The sequence below is a fragment of the Pseudophryne corroboree genome, chromosome 2, assembly GCF_028390025.1.
Source record: "Pseudophryne corroboree isolate aPseCor3 chromosome 2, aPseCor3.hap2, whole genome shotgun sequence".
Taxonomy (NCBI): Eukaryota; Metazoa; Chordata; class Amphibia; order Anura; family Myobatrachidae; genus Pseudophryne; species Pseudophryne corroboree.
The window spans coordinates 537,295,217-537,312,618 of NC_086445.1; the positions used below are offsets into that span (position 1 = coordinate 537,295,217).

General features: G+C 47.1%; 1 protein-coding gene across 1 annotated transcript in view; it reads right to left on the reverse strand.

Annotated features, from left to right (window-relative positions):
* Window positions 1–10,135: 10,135 nt before the first annotated feature.
* Window positions 10,136–17,402, reverse strand: part of LOC135050941 (protein kinase C delta type-like) — a 43,476-nt gene continuing 36,209 nt past the window's right edge. The window contains exons 8-9 of the mRNA XM_063957178.1: window positions 12,201–12,329; window positions 10,136–11,321 (exon numbers count right to left, since the gene is read on the reverse strand). Coding sequence (XP_063813248.1) covers window positions 11,190–11,321; window positions 12,201–12,329 — 261 coding nt within the window. The 3' untranslated portion in view covers window positions 10,136–11,189. The remainder of the gene's footprint in view (window positions 11,322–12,200; window positions 12,330–17,402) is intronic.

The window sequence follows — 17,402 nt, forward strand, 5'->3', positions numbered from 1 at the left end:
GCCCAGTGCAGCCCGCCTGTTAGATGACCTGCTGCCTGCAGGCACCACTCGAAACTGAGCTCTCAGTACCTGGAGGCGGGGTTATAGAGGAGGTCCCAATGCATCCTGGGACAGTCAAACCTTTGCCTGATGGTGCCTCTGGATCCAAGATCCCACTCTACACCCTGATGTATTCCTTGTGGAACACAGTGTACCCTGCTACAGAAATAGCAACAATTGAATTACTCTAATAGGCCCGTGTATTAGACTGGCTCTTGTATTACATATCATCGCATAGGTGGTCTTGAAACAGGCAGCTACCGGTGCTAGCAGGGATAGGATTAGGGCATGGGGTTGGGGAGCAAATGGAATGGAAGTGGAAATAATAACTATAGTGCTGTATGAGACACGTGCTCTCCTGCGCTCAGTGTAAACTGTGCAGTAACAGTGGCAGGTGTGAGTGTATATGTAATTCCCGACACTGGGTAAAGCAGTGCCCACCCTATACATGTACAGTGTGTGGGGTGGGCACTGGATACCGGGATGCAGGATGTAGATGCGATTCCATGTGGTGGCCGCCACGTTCCATTGCTCGGATGATGGAGGGTGTGTCCTGCCATCAGACACCTCACACCCCTGCTCCCAAAACAGAATTCCCAACCACCACACACCCTGCCTTCAGACGCCACCTACCTACCTCTCCCCTGCTACCAGAGTCCTAGCCTACAGGCACTAGCCTTTCCTCCCTTCCTGCCTCCAAGTACCACCCACTCTCCTTACCTCAAGACACCCCTTTGCTCCCCATCCCTGCTTCCAGAACATCCCTACTGTTACCAGTACCATGTATGGTACCTCTCTCTGCTACCAGATGTAATCAATTTCTTTTACCACACAATCATTTTTCCTGTTGCCAGACCCCTCTTCTTGCTGCTACCCGTAATGCCATACCACCCTCCATGTTGCAATCCTCCTCCCACCCGCATAGTGCCTCTTACTTCTCCCCCATACTGATAGTTTCTCCTCAGATTTACATAATCCGCCCATATTGTCAGACACCACACCATACTGCCATACACAGCCCCCATACTGCCATACTTCCCCATTCCCAAACAAACTGCTTCCTTTTCCTTCCCCACCACACACACAGTTAGTGGCTATGTTTTATGGGACTCCCCTCTGCTAGTGTTGTAATGCGCTGCAGCCCTGGGTTGGCTAATATAGAATATATATATTAATTTTAAAAAAATTCTGCTGCGGGGTACACTGGGCTCCACAGGGAATGACATTGGGGTGTAGAATAGGATCTTGATCCGAGGAACCAACAGGCTCAAAGCTTTGACCTTCTTCCCAAGATGCATAGCGCCGCCTCCTCTATAACCCCGTCTCCGTGCACAGTAGCTCAGTTTTGTAGTTGGTGCCATGCAGTAAGCAGGCATACAACAGGTGGGCTGCTACAGCAGCCCTGAGAAGAGCTTTTTAAGAGAAGATAGAAGACTTCAAGAGCTGCAGCAGTGATAGATGTCAGTCTGACATCTCCTGCTGCAGCTCCATCACCTCCCCCAACGACACTGTATACTCCCGCGCCCTGGTTGCCGGGTACTTACTGCGGAGGCTTCGGTTTGCTCACCGTTAGTCACACACTCGCCGAAGTTCTCCTGGATCGCATGGCCGCACTCAGGGAGGAGGTAAGTGGGTCCCCTAGGCGGGTCCCGCTGAAATCGTGATCCGGCGCGTCTGGTGGTAGGCTGCCGTGAGCGCTGGCGTGGACACTGTGGTCGAGCAGGGACTCCACTTAACCACAAGGGCAAGGGCACAGGTCGGTTTTTACCTCATAAAAAAAGTTTTTATTACAGCCCATAGTACCAGTGGTGAGGTCCAGCAGGGGGATAAGGTGTGGACCTGTAGCCCCTCCCCCAGCCCCAGGGCACCATTTACAGTAATGTTCTCACCCTGGAGCTGCATATATCTCTCTCCCTCACTCCCAGTCAGTGTTTGGGCACCATTACACAGAACAGCACTGTTCCTGGGACTGTTTGGGCAAATCCTCCTTTGTAAAGCCGCCTGCATGTCAGTGCTGTGCATTTTACAGGACACTTAAGTATTCTACATGTCTATTGACAGTGTTAGTTAAAAAAAACAGTGCATTTGGTCAGGATTATATAGTACAAGTACCCTGTGATATACATCCAGTCTTTACTGTGCATTGATATATCTACTAATTATATAGCTATACTGAGTATTACTTTGTATTGCTAGTCCAGTGCAATCCAGTTTTATTGCATGTCATAATTTCTGCATTGTACATTGTGACTATATGTGTGTCATGGTATCCGTTCACATGGTCGACCATGTTATGGTCGACAGTCATTAGGTCGACCACTATTGGTCGACATTGACATGGTCGACATGGACACATGGTCGACACATAAAATGGTCGACACATGAAAGGTCAACACATGAAAAAGTCGACATGATTTTTTTTTTACTTTTTTTCTTTTGGGGAACTTTTCCATACTTTAAGATCCACGTGGACTACGATTGGAACGGTAATCTGTGCCGAGCGAAGCGGTAGCGGAGCGAAGGCACCATGCCCGAAGCATGGCGAGCGAAGCGAGCCATGCGAGGGGACGCGGTGCACTAATTGGGGTTCCCAGTCACTTTACGCAAAAAACGACACCCAAAAAAGTTAAAAAAACTCCTGTCGACCTTTTCATGTGTCGACCATTTTCACGTGACGACCATGTGTCCATGTCGACCATGTCAATGTCGACCAATAGTGGTCAACCTAATGACTGTCGACCATAACATGGTCGACCATTCATACCGGAACCGTGTGTCATACTTGCCTACTCTCCCGGATTCTGCGGGAGACACCCGGTTTCTCAGGTAGTCCCCCGCAGCCCCGGAAGAGTGGGCACCCCTCCCGCATTCTGCCCACTTCCTATGTAAGTGGGCAGAATGGGGAGCTAAATAGTGACAAATCGCGGACCCGGCGGAGGGGGCGGGTCATAATGACGTGATTATATGCTAATCGCGTCATCAAAGCTCCACTCGTATGCAAATACCTTCCAATCGTGGTATTTGCTTGTGTAGTGGGCAGGTCCTAATGACATCATTGGTTCGGTCCCGCCTCCGTCACCGCCCACCTGTTTCTACTCTCCAAGTATCTCCCGGAGAGAAGAAAGTAAATGTAGGTAAGTATGATGTGTGTGCATGTAGCTGGTGTGTGACCTCCAGTTCGTGTCTCTCACTCAGATTGCTATCCCTATATTCTATAACCTGAGGGGGCTAAGTGCGTCAGGTTAATCATTTAATATAGGATATACTCAGTGTGTATTTTTCTCTGTGATTTTTAGTCACGATATACCTCTTGAATTCCCTGTTTGTGCTGATACACTACACAGGGGGTTCTTGTCAGGTATTGTGCTGCTGAAATGAAATTGAACTGCGTTATCTTGCATTGAGCTTTCAGATATGTCATCTACAAAGGACAATGGTGCTGGGGCTGATCCCACATTGTGTGGTGGTGATGCTGCAGACACATTTGAGGAAAACATAGCAGCTGAGGGTCCAGGTTCTGGGGGATCCTTACCCCCAAGTTGGACTGTAGCAATGGGGGTTCAAAATGACCCACCTTGGGCTACCTTCTCCACGCTATTGAATACGCTGGTAACTAGACTAACGCCCCATATGGGACTTCCTGTGCCGGTACAACCGCTTATAGTCCCCGCGGTTAACCCGCCATGGGCAGATCAACTGTCTGCTCAGTTACAGCAATTGAACCTATCACTGACTACTCAAAAGTCTAACCCTCGCCCGCCTAAGACCAAGGGTCCTCTAAGCGGGCCATTACTTCCTCACAATCCACCAACGTCCCAGACTCCTTGTCTGATGAGGATGGCGTTTATACTGACCCCACAGATTCTGATCCCGACGCTTCTGATGGAGATTCTGTTTCACAGGTGGATGTTCCTGACTTGTTGGATGCTATCAGGACCATTCTTCAAATTACTGATGACCCAGAGTCTGATGCTGCCCGTATGAAACCGAACAGGTTTAAACGTCAGAAAATGGTTAAACAAGTTTTACCTTATTCTGACCATTTAGTTGACATACGTCAGGAGTCCTGGAAAAATCCAGCAAAGAAATTCACGCCTCACAAGAAGATGCTGGCTCGCTACCCACTAGAAGCTGAGCTAAGTAAAATTGGGAAACACCCCACGCCAGTGGATTCGCAGGTGGCGCATCTGGTGGTATCCTCAGCTAGACCTGTAACTACCGTCACGTCTCTGAAAGAACCGACGGATAAGTGTGTGGAGGGTTGTTTAAACGCAATTTACACCCTAACTGGTGCTGTGCATAGGCCCACCATTGCAGCGACATGGGCTGCAGAGGCTGTTGAAACATGGGCTCAGGAGCTGGAGGCGGAGTTGCCTTCCAATGCTTCTGATCATGCTAGACAATGTCCATCTTATATTGTCACAGCTTCTCATTACATTAAGGAGGCAGCTTCTGATGCCGGTACTCTGGCGGCCAAGGCTTCTACTACGTCCATTTTGGCTCGCCGGATTCTCTGATTACTGTCCTGGTCTGTGGATCTGGACTCTAAGAAAACCCTGGAGGTACTCCCTTTTAAGGGAGACATTCTTTTCGGAGAAGACCTCAACAAGATAGTGGCAGACTTAGCTTCTGCTAAAACAGCATGTCTACCTAGTACTGCTCCTTCAGTGCCGAAGGCTAAGAGTACTCCATTTCGCTCCTTTCGTCCTTCAAGGAAAGCAAAAGGTCAGGCGTACCCGAAACAGGTTCGCACTTCCAAACCCAATAAGCCCAAACCCAAACAGGCCTGGTCTGCCCGTCAGCCTGCTTCCAAAACTGACAAGCCTGCCAAATGATGGGGCAGGCCTCCCTCTGGGGGATCCCAGGGTGGGGGGCCGACTTCTAGGGTATACCCAGGAATGGTTGAGGACCACTTCCGATGCCTGGGTACGGGAAGTCGTCACTCCAGGTTACGCCATATCCTTCAAGAATCATCCCCCTCATCGATTTTGCCTGACAGATGTCCCTTCGGATCAGGTGAAGGCAAAAACTCTTCATTCGGTGGTACAGTCCCTCCTGGACACAGGAGTGTTAGTACAGGTGCTTCTGGCTCAGAGAGGCAAGGGGTACTATTCACCGCTTTTCCTAGTCCTGAAATCGAATGGGTCATCCCGGCCCATTCTCAACCTCAAGTCCTTGAACAAATTTGTGAGGGTCTCCAAGTTTCGTATGGAAACTCTTCGCTCTATTGTTCTGGCCTTAGGACCTGGGGATTATGTGGTCTCCCTGGACATACAGGATGCTTACCTGCATATTCCCATTGCAGTGTCGCATCAGCAGTACCTGAGGTTTGCGGTTGACAACCTCCATTACCAATTTTGGGTGTTACCTTGTGGTTTGACTATGGTTCCGTGAGTCTTCACCAAGGTCATGGTGGTCATGACGGCTGTACTCTGCAGTCAAGAGGTCAGGATCTAACCGTACCTGGACGACTTGTTGATCCTGGCAAATTCCCCAGAAATTCTCCTACGCCATCTGGAACTGACTATCCAGTTTCTGCAAGCCCACGGGTGGCTCATCAACTGGCTCATCAACTGGTCCCTGCTCCCATGGGTGGCTCATCAACTGGCTCATCAACTGGTCCCTGCTCAGAGCATGGTTCACCTGGGGGCGTTGTTGGACACTCACAACCAGCGGTTGTTCTTGTCTCAGGAGAAAGTCCTGAAGCTTCAGGACAGGATTCGATGCTTCTTACCTCGTCCGCAAGTGTCGATACATTCGGCAATGCAAGTGCTAGGTCTCATGGTGTTGGCTTTTGACATGGTGGAGTACACTCAATTCCATTCCCACCGTCTGCAGAAACTGATTCTTGCCAAGTGGGATGGCCTGCCTCACCGGATCAGGTCTCAAATGATCTCCTTGTCTCCGGAGGTCCATCCGTCACTGAGCTGGTGGCTTCAGGGCCAATGATTGGGCAGAGGTCTTTCCTTCTGGATCTCCAACTGGGTCCTTCTGACGACGGATGCCAGTCTGAGAGGTTGGGGCGCGGTGTTGGAGTAACACTCTCTTCAGGGTCTGTGGACCAAGGAGGAGTCTCTCCTCCCGATAAACATTCTGGAATTGCAGGCGGTGTTCAACTCATTGAACTTGGCCCAGCATTTAATACAGAACAGACCTGTTCAAGTACAGTTGGACAATGCCACCACGGTGGCGTACATCAATCATCGAGGCGGCACTCGAAGCCGCATGGCATTGAGGGTAGTATCACGGATTCTTCAGTGGGCGGAACGCCATCTGCCAGCCATATCGGCAGTGTTCATTCCGGGAGTCCTAAACTGGGAAGCGGACTTTCTCAGTCGTCAGAACGTACACGCCGGAGAGTGGAGCCTCCATCCAGAAGTGTTTCAACTTCTCGTGTACAAGTGGGGCCTTCCAGATGTGGACCTGATAGCATCTCAACATAATCACAAGGTTCCGGTCTTCGGAGCAAGGACAAGAGATCCTCAAGGGATCCTCAAGCCCAGAGTAATAAGGAAGTTCAAGCAAGAGGGAGGAATCCTACTTCTTATTGCTCCATCGTGGCCCAGACGGCATTGGTTCTCAGACCTTCAGGGTCTCTCGATAGAGCGTCCCCTTCTACTTCCGCAGCGTCCGGATCTCCTCATTCAGGGTCCCTATGTATATCAGGATTTGGCCCGATTGGCTTTGACGGCGTGGCTCTTGAAGCTTCCGTCTTCAGGGCCAAAGGATTTTCTGAGGCGGTCATTCAAACCATGTTAAAGGCCCGGAACCGACTTCTGCTCGGATTTATCATAGGGTCTGGAATTCTTACTTTTCTTGGTGCACATCTAACAATTATGACGCTTACAAGTTTAGTACGGCCAAACTTATGGCCTTTCTACAACAGGGCCTGGACTTGGGCCTTCGTCTGTCCTCCATCAAGGTTCATATTTCTGCCTTGTCGGTTTGGTTCCAGAGGAAAATTTCAACTTTACCTGATGTTCATACATTTACTCAGGGTGTGTTGTGGATTCAACCTCCTTACGTCCCGCCTGTGGCTCCTTGGGATTTGTTGGTGGTTCTGGAGGCGTTGCAAGGGTCTCCGTTTGAACCTCTTGAATCTGCAGACCTTAAGTGGCTTACTCTTAAGGTGTTTCTGCTGGCTATTGCCCCTGCTAGATGGGTGTGGGATTTGGGTGCCTTATCTTGTAGGTCACCATATCTGATTTTTCACCGTGATCGGGCGTTTCTTAGAACTTGTTCTGGGTATTTACCTAAGGTGGTGTCTTCTTTCCACCTAAATCAGAAGATTGTGGTTCCGGCCTTTGCCTTCCTAAATTGTCTTCCAAAGAGCGGTCTTTGGATGTGGTATGGGCTCTCCTTATCTATGTGAAGAGAACTGCCTCCATCAGGAAGTCAGATTCTCTCTTTGTTCTGTTTGGTTTTCAATAACGTGGCTGGCCTGCTCACAAGCAGACCCTAGCCAGATGGATTAGAATGGTGATTGCACATGCTTATGTACAGGCTGGCCTTCCAGCTCCTGCTACCATCAAGGCCCATTCTACTCGGTCGGTTGGACCTTCTTGGGCGGCCCGCCATGGTGTGACCCTTGAACAATTGTGCAAGGCAGCTACTTGGTCCTCAGTGAACACGTTCATAAGGTTTTATGCCTTTGATACTTCCGCCTCTCAGGATGCTTCCTTTGGACGCCGGGTTCTTGTGCCCGCTACAGTGCGTCCCCTCCCATAAGGAATTGCTTTAGGACATCCCCAATGTCATTCCCTGTGGAGCCCAGTGTACCTCGCAGCAGAAAATTACATTTATGGTAAGAACTTACCATTGTTAAATCTCTTTCTGCGAGGTACACTGGGCTCCACAGGGCGCCCAACCTGACGCACTTAGCTTCTTTGGGTTGGTATGGCATTAGCCCCTGACACCCTCTCCTGTCGTGAGTGTATGGTGTATGTGGCTACGAGCGATTGTCGTCTCTTTTACCTGCTACTGCATTGGACTGGTTAACAAAAACTGAGCTCCTGTGCACAGAGGCGGGGTTATAGAGGAGGCGGCACTAAGCATTATGGGAAGAAGGTAAAAGCTTTGAGCCTGTTGGTGCCTCGGATCAAGATCCTACTCTACACCCCAATGTCATTCCCTGTGGAGCCCAGTGTACCTCGCAGAAAGAGATTTAACAACGGTAAGTTCTTACCATAAATCTCATTTTCATTCAGTATGCATGTATCATAGAAAGCTCTAGTGGAGCATTTCGGATGGAGGTGTCTCTCCAGAAGCATTGGGGGCCCCATCAGAGTTTTGTAGTGGGGGCCCATTAAGGTCTAGTTACCTCCCTGGCTACTTTAATTACATGGTGTTTTGCAGGGGAAAACCTGCGAATCCAGCGGTACTGTAGGTGGGGCATATACAGTGGGGCAAAAAAGTATTTGGACAGCCACCGATTGTGCAAGTTGACCCACTCAAAAAGATGAGAGGTCTGTACTTTCCATCATAGGTACACTTCAACTGTTACAGAATCTGGGGGGAAAAACTAGGAAATCACATTGTATGATTTTTAAACAATTTATTTGTATATTCTTGCGGAAAATAAATATTTGGACAATCAAAACGTTTAACTCAATACTTTGTAATATAACCTCGGTTGGCAATTACAGAGGTCAAACATTTTCTGTAGTTCTTGACCAGGTTTACACACACTGTAGCAAGTATTTTGGCCCACTCTTCCATGCAGATCTTCTCTAGATCTGTCATGTTTTGGGGCTGTTGCCAACACGGACTTTCAACTCCCTCCACAGATTTTCTATTGGGTTGGGGTCTGGAGACTGGCTAGGCCACTCCAGGACCTTGAAATGCTTCTTACGGAGCCACTCCTTAGTTGCCCAGGTGGTGTGTTTGGGGTCATTGTCATGCTGGAAGACCCAGCCACGTTCCATCTTTAATGCTCTTACTGAGGGAAGGAGGTTTTTGCCCAAAATCTCACGATACATGGCCCCATTCATCCTCTCCTTAATACAGATCAGTCGTCTTGTCCCCTTTGCAGAAAAGCAGCCCTAAAGCATGATATTTCCACCCCCATGCTTCACAGTGGGTATGGTGTTCTTGGGATGCCATTCATCATTCTTCTCCCTCAAAACACGGTTTGTGGAGTTTATTCCAAAAAGTTCGATTTTGCTCTCATCTGACCACATTACATTCTCCCAATCCTCCTTTGGATCATCCAGATGGTCACTGGCAAACTTTAGACGGGCCTGGACATGTACTGCCTTAAGCAGGGGGACCTTTCGGGCGCTGCAGGATTTCAATCCATGACAACATAGTGTGTTACTAATGGTAACCTTTGTGACTGTGGTCCCAGCTCTCTTGAGGTCATTGACCAGGTCCTCCCATGTAGTTCTGGGCTGATTCTTCACCGTTCTCAAGATCATTGATACCCCACGACATGAGATCTTGCATGGAGCCCCAGGTCGAGGGAGATATTCAGTGATCTTGTATTTCTTCCATTTTTTAATAATTGCACCAACAGTTGATCTCTTCTCACCAAGCTGCTTGCCTATTGTCGAGTAGCTCATCCCAGCCTTGTGCAGCTCTACAATTTTGTCCCTGGTGTCCTTGGACAGCTCTCTGGTCTTGGTCATGGTGGAGAGGTAGCAGTCTGACTGTACGAGGGTGTGGACAGGTGTCTTTTATACAGATAACCAGTTCAAACAGGTGCCATTAATACAGGTAACGATTGGAGGATAGAAGAGCTTCTTAAGGTCTGTGAGAGCCAGAAATCTTGCTGCTTGGTAGGTGTCCAAATATTTATTTTTCCACAAGAATATACAAGTAAATTGTTTAAAAATCATACAATGTGATTTCCTGTTTTTTTTTTTTCCAGATTCTGTCTTTCACAGTTGAAGTGTACCTATGATGGAAATTACATACCTCTCTCATCTGTTTAAGTGGGTCAACTTGCACAATTGGTGGCTGTCCAAATACTTTTTTGCCCCACTGTACCTGCACTTACATCTCCCCTATCGAGCACATTGTATCTTATCTCCCTACAATGAAGAGACTGTACACTGAAAATATTGTACTTACAATGTCTTTATTGACATGTAAAAACTTTTCTGATATAAAAATATGCAATTTATATATTTACTCTGTAATAATAGGCAGAGCTGTAATAAATATATAGGTATATAAGTTAAAATTAATTTGTATACAAAATTTTGTTACAACTGAAGAATCTTCTCCCAGAAGGGTTTGTTGCCCCTGAAGATCTTCTGGACAGTGACCCTTGTACACCCTGGGTTAAGACTCGTAGAACTCACCAGCAGGTCTTCTTGCCTATAATAGCCGCTTTTCCCATAAGGCTTTATGTGCCTACCGGTACTGGGATGCCATCAGGACTTACGCCACTGGTGGTAGTATGAGCTTAACCTTTGACTGAGTGACCCGAGTCAATGCCGATAGAACGAAAGACTCAAAGAGAGGAGCTGCTCAAAGACAGAAGACAAGAGAAAGAGGGTGGTACTATAGTGCCAGGTAAAAATGGGGAGATCCAGAGAAGTAAACACTGGAGTCTGCGATCGAGGACAAGACAGGAGTAACTAGGTCTAGAATACAATAGGGATATGAGAGCTCAGAACCAGTAGGTGGAATACTGGAAATGGTGTCAGCGCAGGACAAACTTACAGAAGAGTGTAGCCATTACATGTATACATAGTATAAGAGGAGTAGGATATTGGAGCTTTGGATGTAGAGGCTCACAAGCTCACGCAGAGTGTAAATTTACATACATGATGTTATAATAGTTGGATAACTTATTATATCCCTCTCCTTTGTGGGAGGATAATAGAGAAAAAAAAAGTCCGGCCTCCGCCTTCCCCATAGCCGGCCAATCACACTCCTTAGATCTTACTTCTCTATCATCCTCTGATGGATACTGGAGCTTGGGACGTAGAGGCTCAGAAGCTCACTGCAGTGTACATTTAAATAAATGATGTTATTATGGCAAGGATGGCAAGGATGTTTAAAGATCTTATCTTCATTGAGGAGACGTCAGATGATATAGTTACTGGTTACAAGGGCCTCAGAGAATGGATGGGTGATGTTATGCCATATCAAGTGCAGCAGAGCTCATGAAGGGGTCCCCGATGTAATCTGCAGCAGGACAGCTATATCCTAGTCTCAAATGAGAATCCCCGGAAGAGTTCCTGGTGGACGGAACTAATTGGTGACTCACAGGCTGATGGTGTAGCTGACAGAAGATCTGAGAACACCAGGTGTGGAAGCGACTTCTTAGGTGGCTGCAGAGAGAAGAAATAAGAGACATGTATTTTATCTAAGCAGGGAGAGAGAACGCCCTTACTGTATATATGTCAGACGGGATCCGGTCACGTGACCGGAACTCGGGATCCTGGCAGTCACCATGCCAACGATGGGATCCCGAGCGATCAAAATCCCTACAGTTGGCATGAAGACTAACAGGGACTATTCCCTCTATTGGGTGTCCACAACACCCACGGAGTGGGAATAGAACCTGTTGCGAGCGCAGCGAGCCACCAAGCCTACAAGGGGCTTTGTTGCGCTTGGCCCCCCCTTCCAGCATTCTGTGACCGGGATCCCCACCGCCAGCCCCAACCCTGTCAGACAATACAAGTATATAATAATATTGTATTCATATCAGGGGAATTCACATTCGCCTTTACCAATTATCTGGCTGCAATCTATATACCGACTACACCAAATGTCAGTAAGAAATGAGCCATGGCAGCTTTATACATACACACCACAGACACGCACAGTACAAGACTCTTAGACTGCCAATTATTAGCACGGGTTATTGCACATGAGCACGCATAACCCGTGTTGCTGTGTGGTCTGAAAGGGCCCAGTTGGAATAAACCGGGCTGAGCTACCCGGTATTCTAACTCAGGTAGCGAGCAGGGTTGAACACATGTTCAACCCGACTCACTGTGTTATGTGAACGGGAAGCCGTGTCAATGCAACCCGTTTCCAGTTCACTCTGTGTGGACAGGCAGCGCTTGGAGATCATGTGATCTCTAAGCGCCACCCCCGCTGCGTCACGAGGGGCCTGAGGCAGGTCACATGCAGGAAGCACCCATGTCAGGCTCCCGTGTGCGACCCACCTCAGGCAGTGTAAAGGGGTATAACAGTGCACTTACTTTGCTGGGTATGAATGGGGGTGGTATCTTGCGGGCCTCTAGCCTCTCCCAATCCATACTCCAGAAGAAGGGATGGTCTCTAATTACACCATCCACACCCAGACGCTTATCAGGATCTTCACACAGGAGCTGAAAAGAGCAACAAGACCATCATTATTTAACAGCTGAGCTGCAAATGAAATTGTGACCCATATATATCTAGAGATTCATTAGATATTATTTACTTGCAGCACCAAACAAGTGAGACTTTTGCCACATCATATTCAAGAATAAATGTGTGATAGGTAACAGGTCGTTTACACAATCATTTTGTAGACTTCAAAAGAAATGTGTATATGTATCTGTGTTTTAAATTATGTATGTTGGGTTCTCAGGTCAGTCATTTAATACATGGCACAGATATGAAATACACATGCTGCGTGCCTGCGCTGGGGTTACCCCCATACATAATGCATAACACACACAGCAGTAACCAGGGCTGCCATCAGTAAATGTGGAGATAAGTTAAAAAAAATCAGACAAGGCCGATTCCATCTGCCCCTCCCCCTCTGCTCTTACTGGGTATCAGATAGGAAATGCTCCATGGCTGACCTTCAGGAGGGATCAGAGCAGTGACGTGCGGTGAGGTGAGGCAGAGCCTTTCCTGTCATACTTACGTTTGTGCCAGAGTTTTGACTGTATAAAGTATGTGATAAATTAAAGAATATGTTTGAAATATCTTCTTTGCATTATTCTAATTATTTTTATAGCCAAAACTCTGAAGTAAAAAGTCTATGGCAGATGAGGCAGTGCCTCCCCTGCCTACCTCTTCCGCACATCTCTGATCAAAACTCACCAAATTTCCAGGAGTTTATAATGCTGAACCTCTGTATAATGCCCAGATGCTCCCTTTTGCTCATATATTGCATGTAAACCTGGCTCTGGTGCTAGCCAGTGCCTCCTGAGCCATTTAGCTCACCTCACATCCCTGGATCAGAGTAACAAGAGTAACACCCAGGCAGCACCTAAGGTAGAAATTGGAAATTTTCTCTGAACACTGATGCAGGACACTGAAAAGTATTAAAACCTTTCCTTGGGAACCTGTAAGACCAATATAGACGCTTTTCCAAGGGTAATTTCTTCTTAATTGAGATTATAGACTACAGAGGCCCATTTATCAAACAGTATTTGTGGCTATGTCACCAAAAACACCAGTTTTCAGCAGCTAGCCGCAAATACTATGTATCCCTGGAATGTATGAAGGAGGGATCGCTGTAGGTATCTCCGATACCTGCTGTGATCCCTCCATTGCTATGGTGGATGCATGCTGCCTAATGTAACAATATTGGGAACACAGAATGTGTCGGCAGATAAGAACCACTTGGCCCATCTACTCTGCCCCTATTTTACCATATTTTTACCTCAAACCTTATTTGATCTTTATTTGTAAGGATATAGTTATGCCTATCCCATTCATGCTTAAATTGCTCTACTTTCTTAGCCTCTACCACCTCTGATGGGTTGCTATTCCACTTGTCCATAACTCTTTCTGTGAAGTAATTTTTCCTCAAATTTCCCCTGAACCTACTTCCCTCCAGTTTCAGTGCATGTCCTCTTGTTCTAATACTTTTTATTTGAAGAAAGTTTCCCTCCTGGACTTTGTTAAAACCCTTGATATATTTGAAAGTTTCTATCATGTCCCCCATTTCCCTTCTCTGCTCCATACTATATATATTGAGATAAAGGTTGAATATCTCTTATCCAAAGTGCTTGGGACCAGAAGTATTTTGGATATCGGATTTTTCCGTATTTGGGAATAATTGCATACCATAATGAGATATCATGGCGATGGGACCCAAGTCTAAGCACAGAATGCATTTATGTTTCATATACACCTTATACACACAGCCTGAAGGTCATTTAATACAATATTTTTAATAACTTTGTGTATTAAACAAAGTTTGTGTACATTGAGCCATCAGAAAACAAAGGTTTCACTATCTCACTCTCACTCAAAAAATTCCATATTTTGGAATATTTGGATATGGGATACTCAACCTGTATTTTAGTCTTTCTGGGTAAGTTCTGTGATGTAGGCCATGCACCATTTTAGTTGCCCTTCTTTGTACAGTCTCTAATGTATTAATATCCTTCTGAAGATATGGCCTCCAGAATAGAACACAGTATTCTAGATGACCAATGACCAATGACCTATACAGTGGCATTATTACTTCTTTCTTTCTGCTGCTGATTCCTCTCCCTATGCAACTAAGCATTTGACTAGCCTTCCTTATTGCTTTGTTACATTGCTTACCTGCCTTTAAGTCACTTGAAATAGTGACTCCTAGATCCCTTTCCTCCTCAGTAGTTTCCAGTATAGTGCCAATAAAACTATATTTAGCGTTGGACTTTTGAGACCCAAGTGCATGATTTTGCATTTTTTTGGCATTAAACTATAAGTGCCACACTCTTGACCATTCCTCTAGTCTACCTAGATCCTCAATCATTTGTTTTACCCCTCCTGGTGTGTCTACCCTGTTGCATACCTTTGTGTCATCTGCAAACAGGCATACTTTCCCTTTAAGGCCATTTGCAATGTCACAAATAATAAGAATTTACTTACCGATAATTCTATTTCTCGGAGTCCGTAGTGGATGCTGGGGTTCCTGAAAGGACCATGGGGAATAGCGGCTCCGCAGGAGACAGGGCACAAAAAAGTAAAGCTTTACTAGGTCAGGTGGTGTGCACTGGCTCCTCCCCCTATGACCCTCCTCCAGACTCCAGTTAGGTACTGTGCCCGGACGAGCATACACAATAAGGGAGGCATTTTGAATCCCGGGTAAGACTCATACCAGCCACACCAATCACACCGTACAACTTGTGATCTAAACCCAGTTAACAGTATGACAACAGAAAGGGCCTCTTAAAGATGGCTCCTTAACAATAACCCGAATTAGTTAACAATAACTATGTACAAGTATTGCAGATAATCCGCACTTGGGATGGGCGCCCAGCATCCACTACGGACTCCGAGAAATAGAATTATCGGTAAGTAAATTCTTATTTTCTCTATCGTCCTAAGTGGATGCTGGGGTTCCTGAAAGGACCATGGGGATTATACCAAAGCTCCCAAACGGGCGGGAGAGTGCGGATGACTCTGCAGCACCGAATGAGAGAACTCCAGGTCCTCCTTTGCCAGGGTATCAAATTTGTAAAATTTTACAAACGTGTTCTCCCCCGACCACGTAGCTGCTCGGCAGAGTTGTAATGCCGAGACCCCTCGGGCAGCCGCCCAAGATGAGCCCACCTTCCTTGTGGAGTGGGCTTTTACAGTTTTAGGCTGTGGCAGGTCTGCCACAGAATGTGCAAGTTGAATTGTGTTACAAATCCAACGAGCAATCGACTGCTTAGAAGCAGGTGCGCCCAACTTGTTGGGTGCATACAATATAAACAGCGAGTCAGATTTTCTGACTCCAGCCGTCCTTGCAATGTATATTTTTAAGGCTCTGACAACGTCCAACAACTTGGAGTCCTCCAAGTCGCTAGTGGCCGCAGGCACCACAATAGGTTGGTTCAGATGAAATGCTGATACCACTTTAGGGAGAAAATGCGGACGAGTCCGCAGTTCTGCCCTATCCGAATGGAAGATTAGATAAGGACTTTTATAAGATAAAGCCGCCAATTCAGATACTCTCCTGGCAGAGGCCAGGGCTAGTAACATAGTCACTTTCAATGTGAGATATTTCAAATCCACCTTTTTCAATGGTTCAAACCAATGGGATTTGAGGAAATCTAAAACTACATTTAGATCCCACGGTGCCACCGGAGACACCACAGGAGGCTGTATATGCAGTACTCCCTTGACAAAAGTCTGGACCTCAGGGACAGAGGCCAATTCTTTTTGGAAGAATATTGACAGGGCCGAAATTTGAACCTTAATGGATCCCAATTTGAGACCCATAGATAATCCTGATTGCAGGAAATGTAGGAAACGACCCAGTTGGAATTCCTCCGTCGGAACCCTCCGATCCTCGCACCACGCTACATATTTTCGCCAAATGCGGTGATAATGTTTCACGGTGACTTCCTTCCGTGCCTTAATCAAGGTAGGAATGACTTCTTCTGGAATGCCTTTCCCTTTTAGGATCTGGCGTTCAACCGCCATGCCGTCAAACGCAGCCGCGGTAAGTCTTGAAAAAGACAGGGCCCCTGCTGTAGCAGGTCCCTTCTCAGAGGTAGAGGCCACGGTTCGTCCGTGAGCATCTCTTGAAGTTCCGGATACCAAGTCCTTCTCGGCCAATCCGGAACCACTAGTATTGTTCTTACTCTTCTTTGCCGTATGATCTTCAATACCTTTGGTATGAGCGGCAGAGGAGGAAACACATACACTGACTGGTACACCCAAGGAGTTACCAGTGCGTCCACAGCTATTGCCTGTGGATCTCTTGACCTGGCGCAATATTTGTCCAGTTTCTTGTTGAGGCGAGACGCCATCATGTCTACAATTGGTCTTTCCCAACGGTCTATTAACATGTTGAAGACTTCTGGATGTAGACCCCACTCTCCCGGATGAAGATCGTGTCTGCTGAGGAAGTCTGCTTCCCAGTTGTCCACGCCCGGGATGAACACTGCTGACAGTGCTATCACGTGATTCTCCGCCCAGCGAAGAATCTTGGCAGCTTCTGCCATTGCACTCCTGCTTCTTGTGCCGCCCTGCCTGTTTACATGGGCGACCGCCGTGATGTTGTCCGACTGAATCAACACCGGCTTTCCTTGCAGGAGAAGTTCCGCCTGGCTTAGAGCATTGTAGATTGCTCTTAGTTCCAGAATGTTTATGTGAAGAGACTTTTCCAGACTCGTCCATACTCCCTGGAAGTTTCTTCCTTGTGTGACTGCTCCCCAGCCTCTCAGGCTGGCGTCCGTGGTCACCAGGATCCAATCCTGAATGCCGAATCTGCGGCCTTCTAATAGGTGAGCCTTCTGCAACCACCACAGAAGTGACACCCTTGTCTTTGGTGACAGGGTTATTCGCAGGTGCATCTGCAGATGCGACCCTGACCATTTGTCCAACAGATCCCTTTGGAATATTCTTGCATGGAATCTGCCGAATGGAATTGCTTCGTAAGAAGCCACCATTTTTCCCAGGACTCTTGTGCATTGATGTACTGACACTTTTCCTGGTTTTAGGAGGTTCCTGACCAGATCGGATAACTCCTTGGCTTT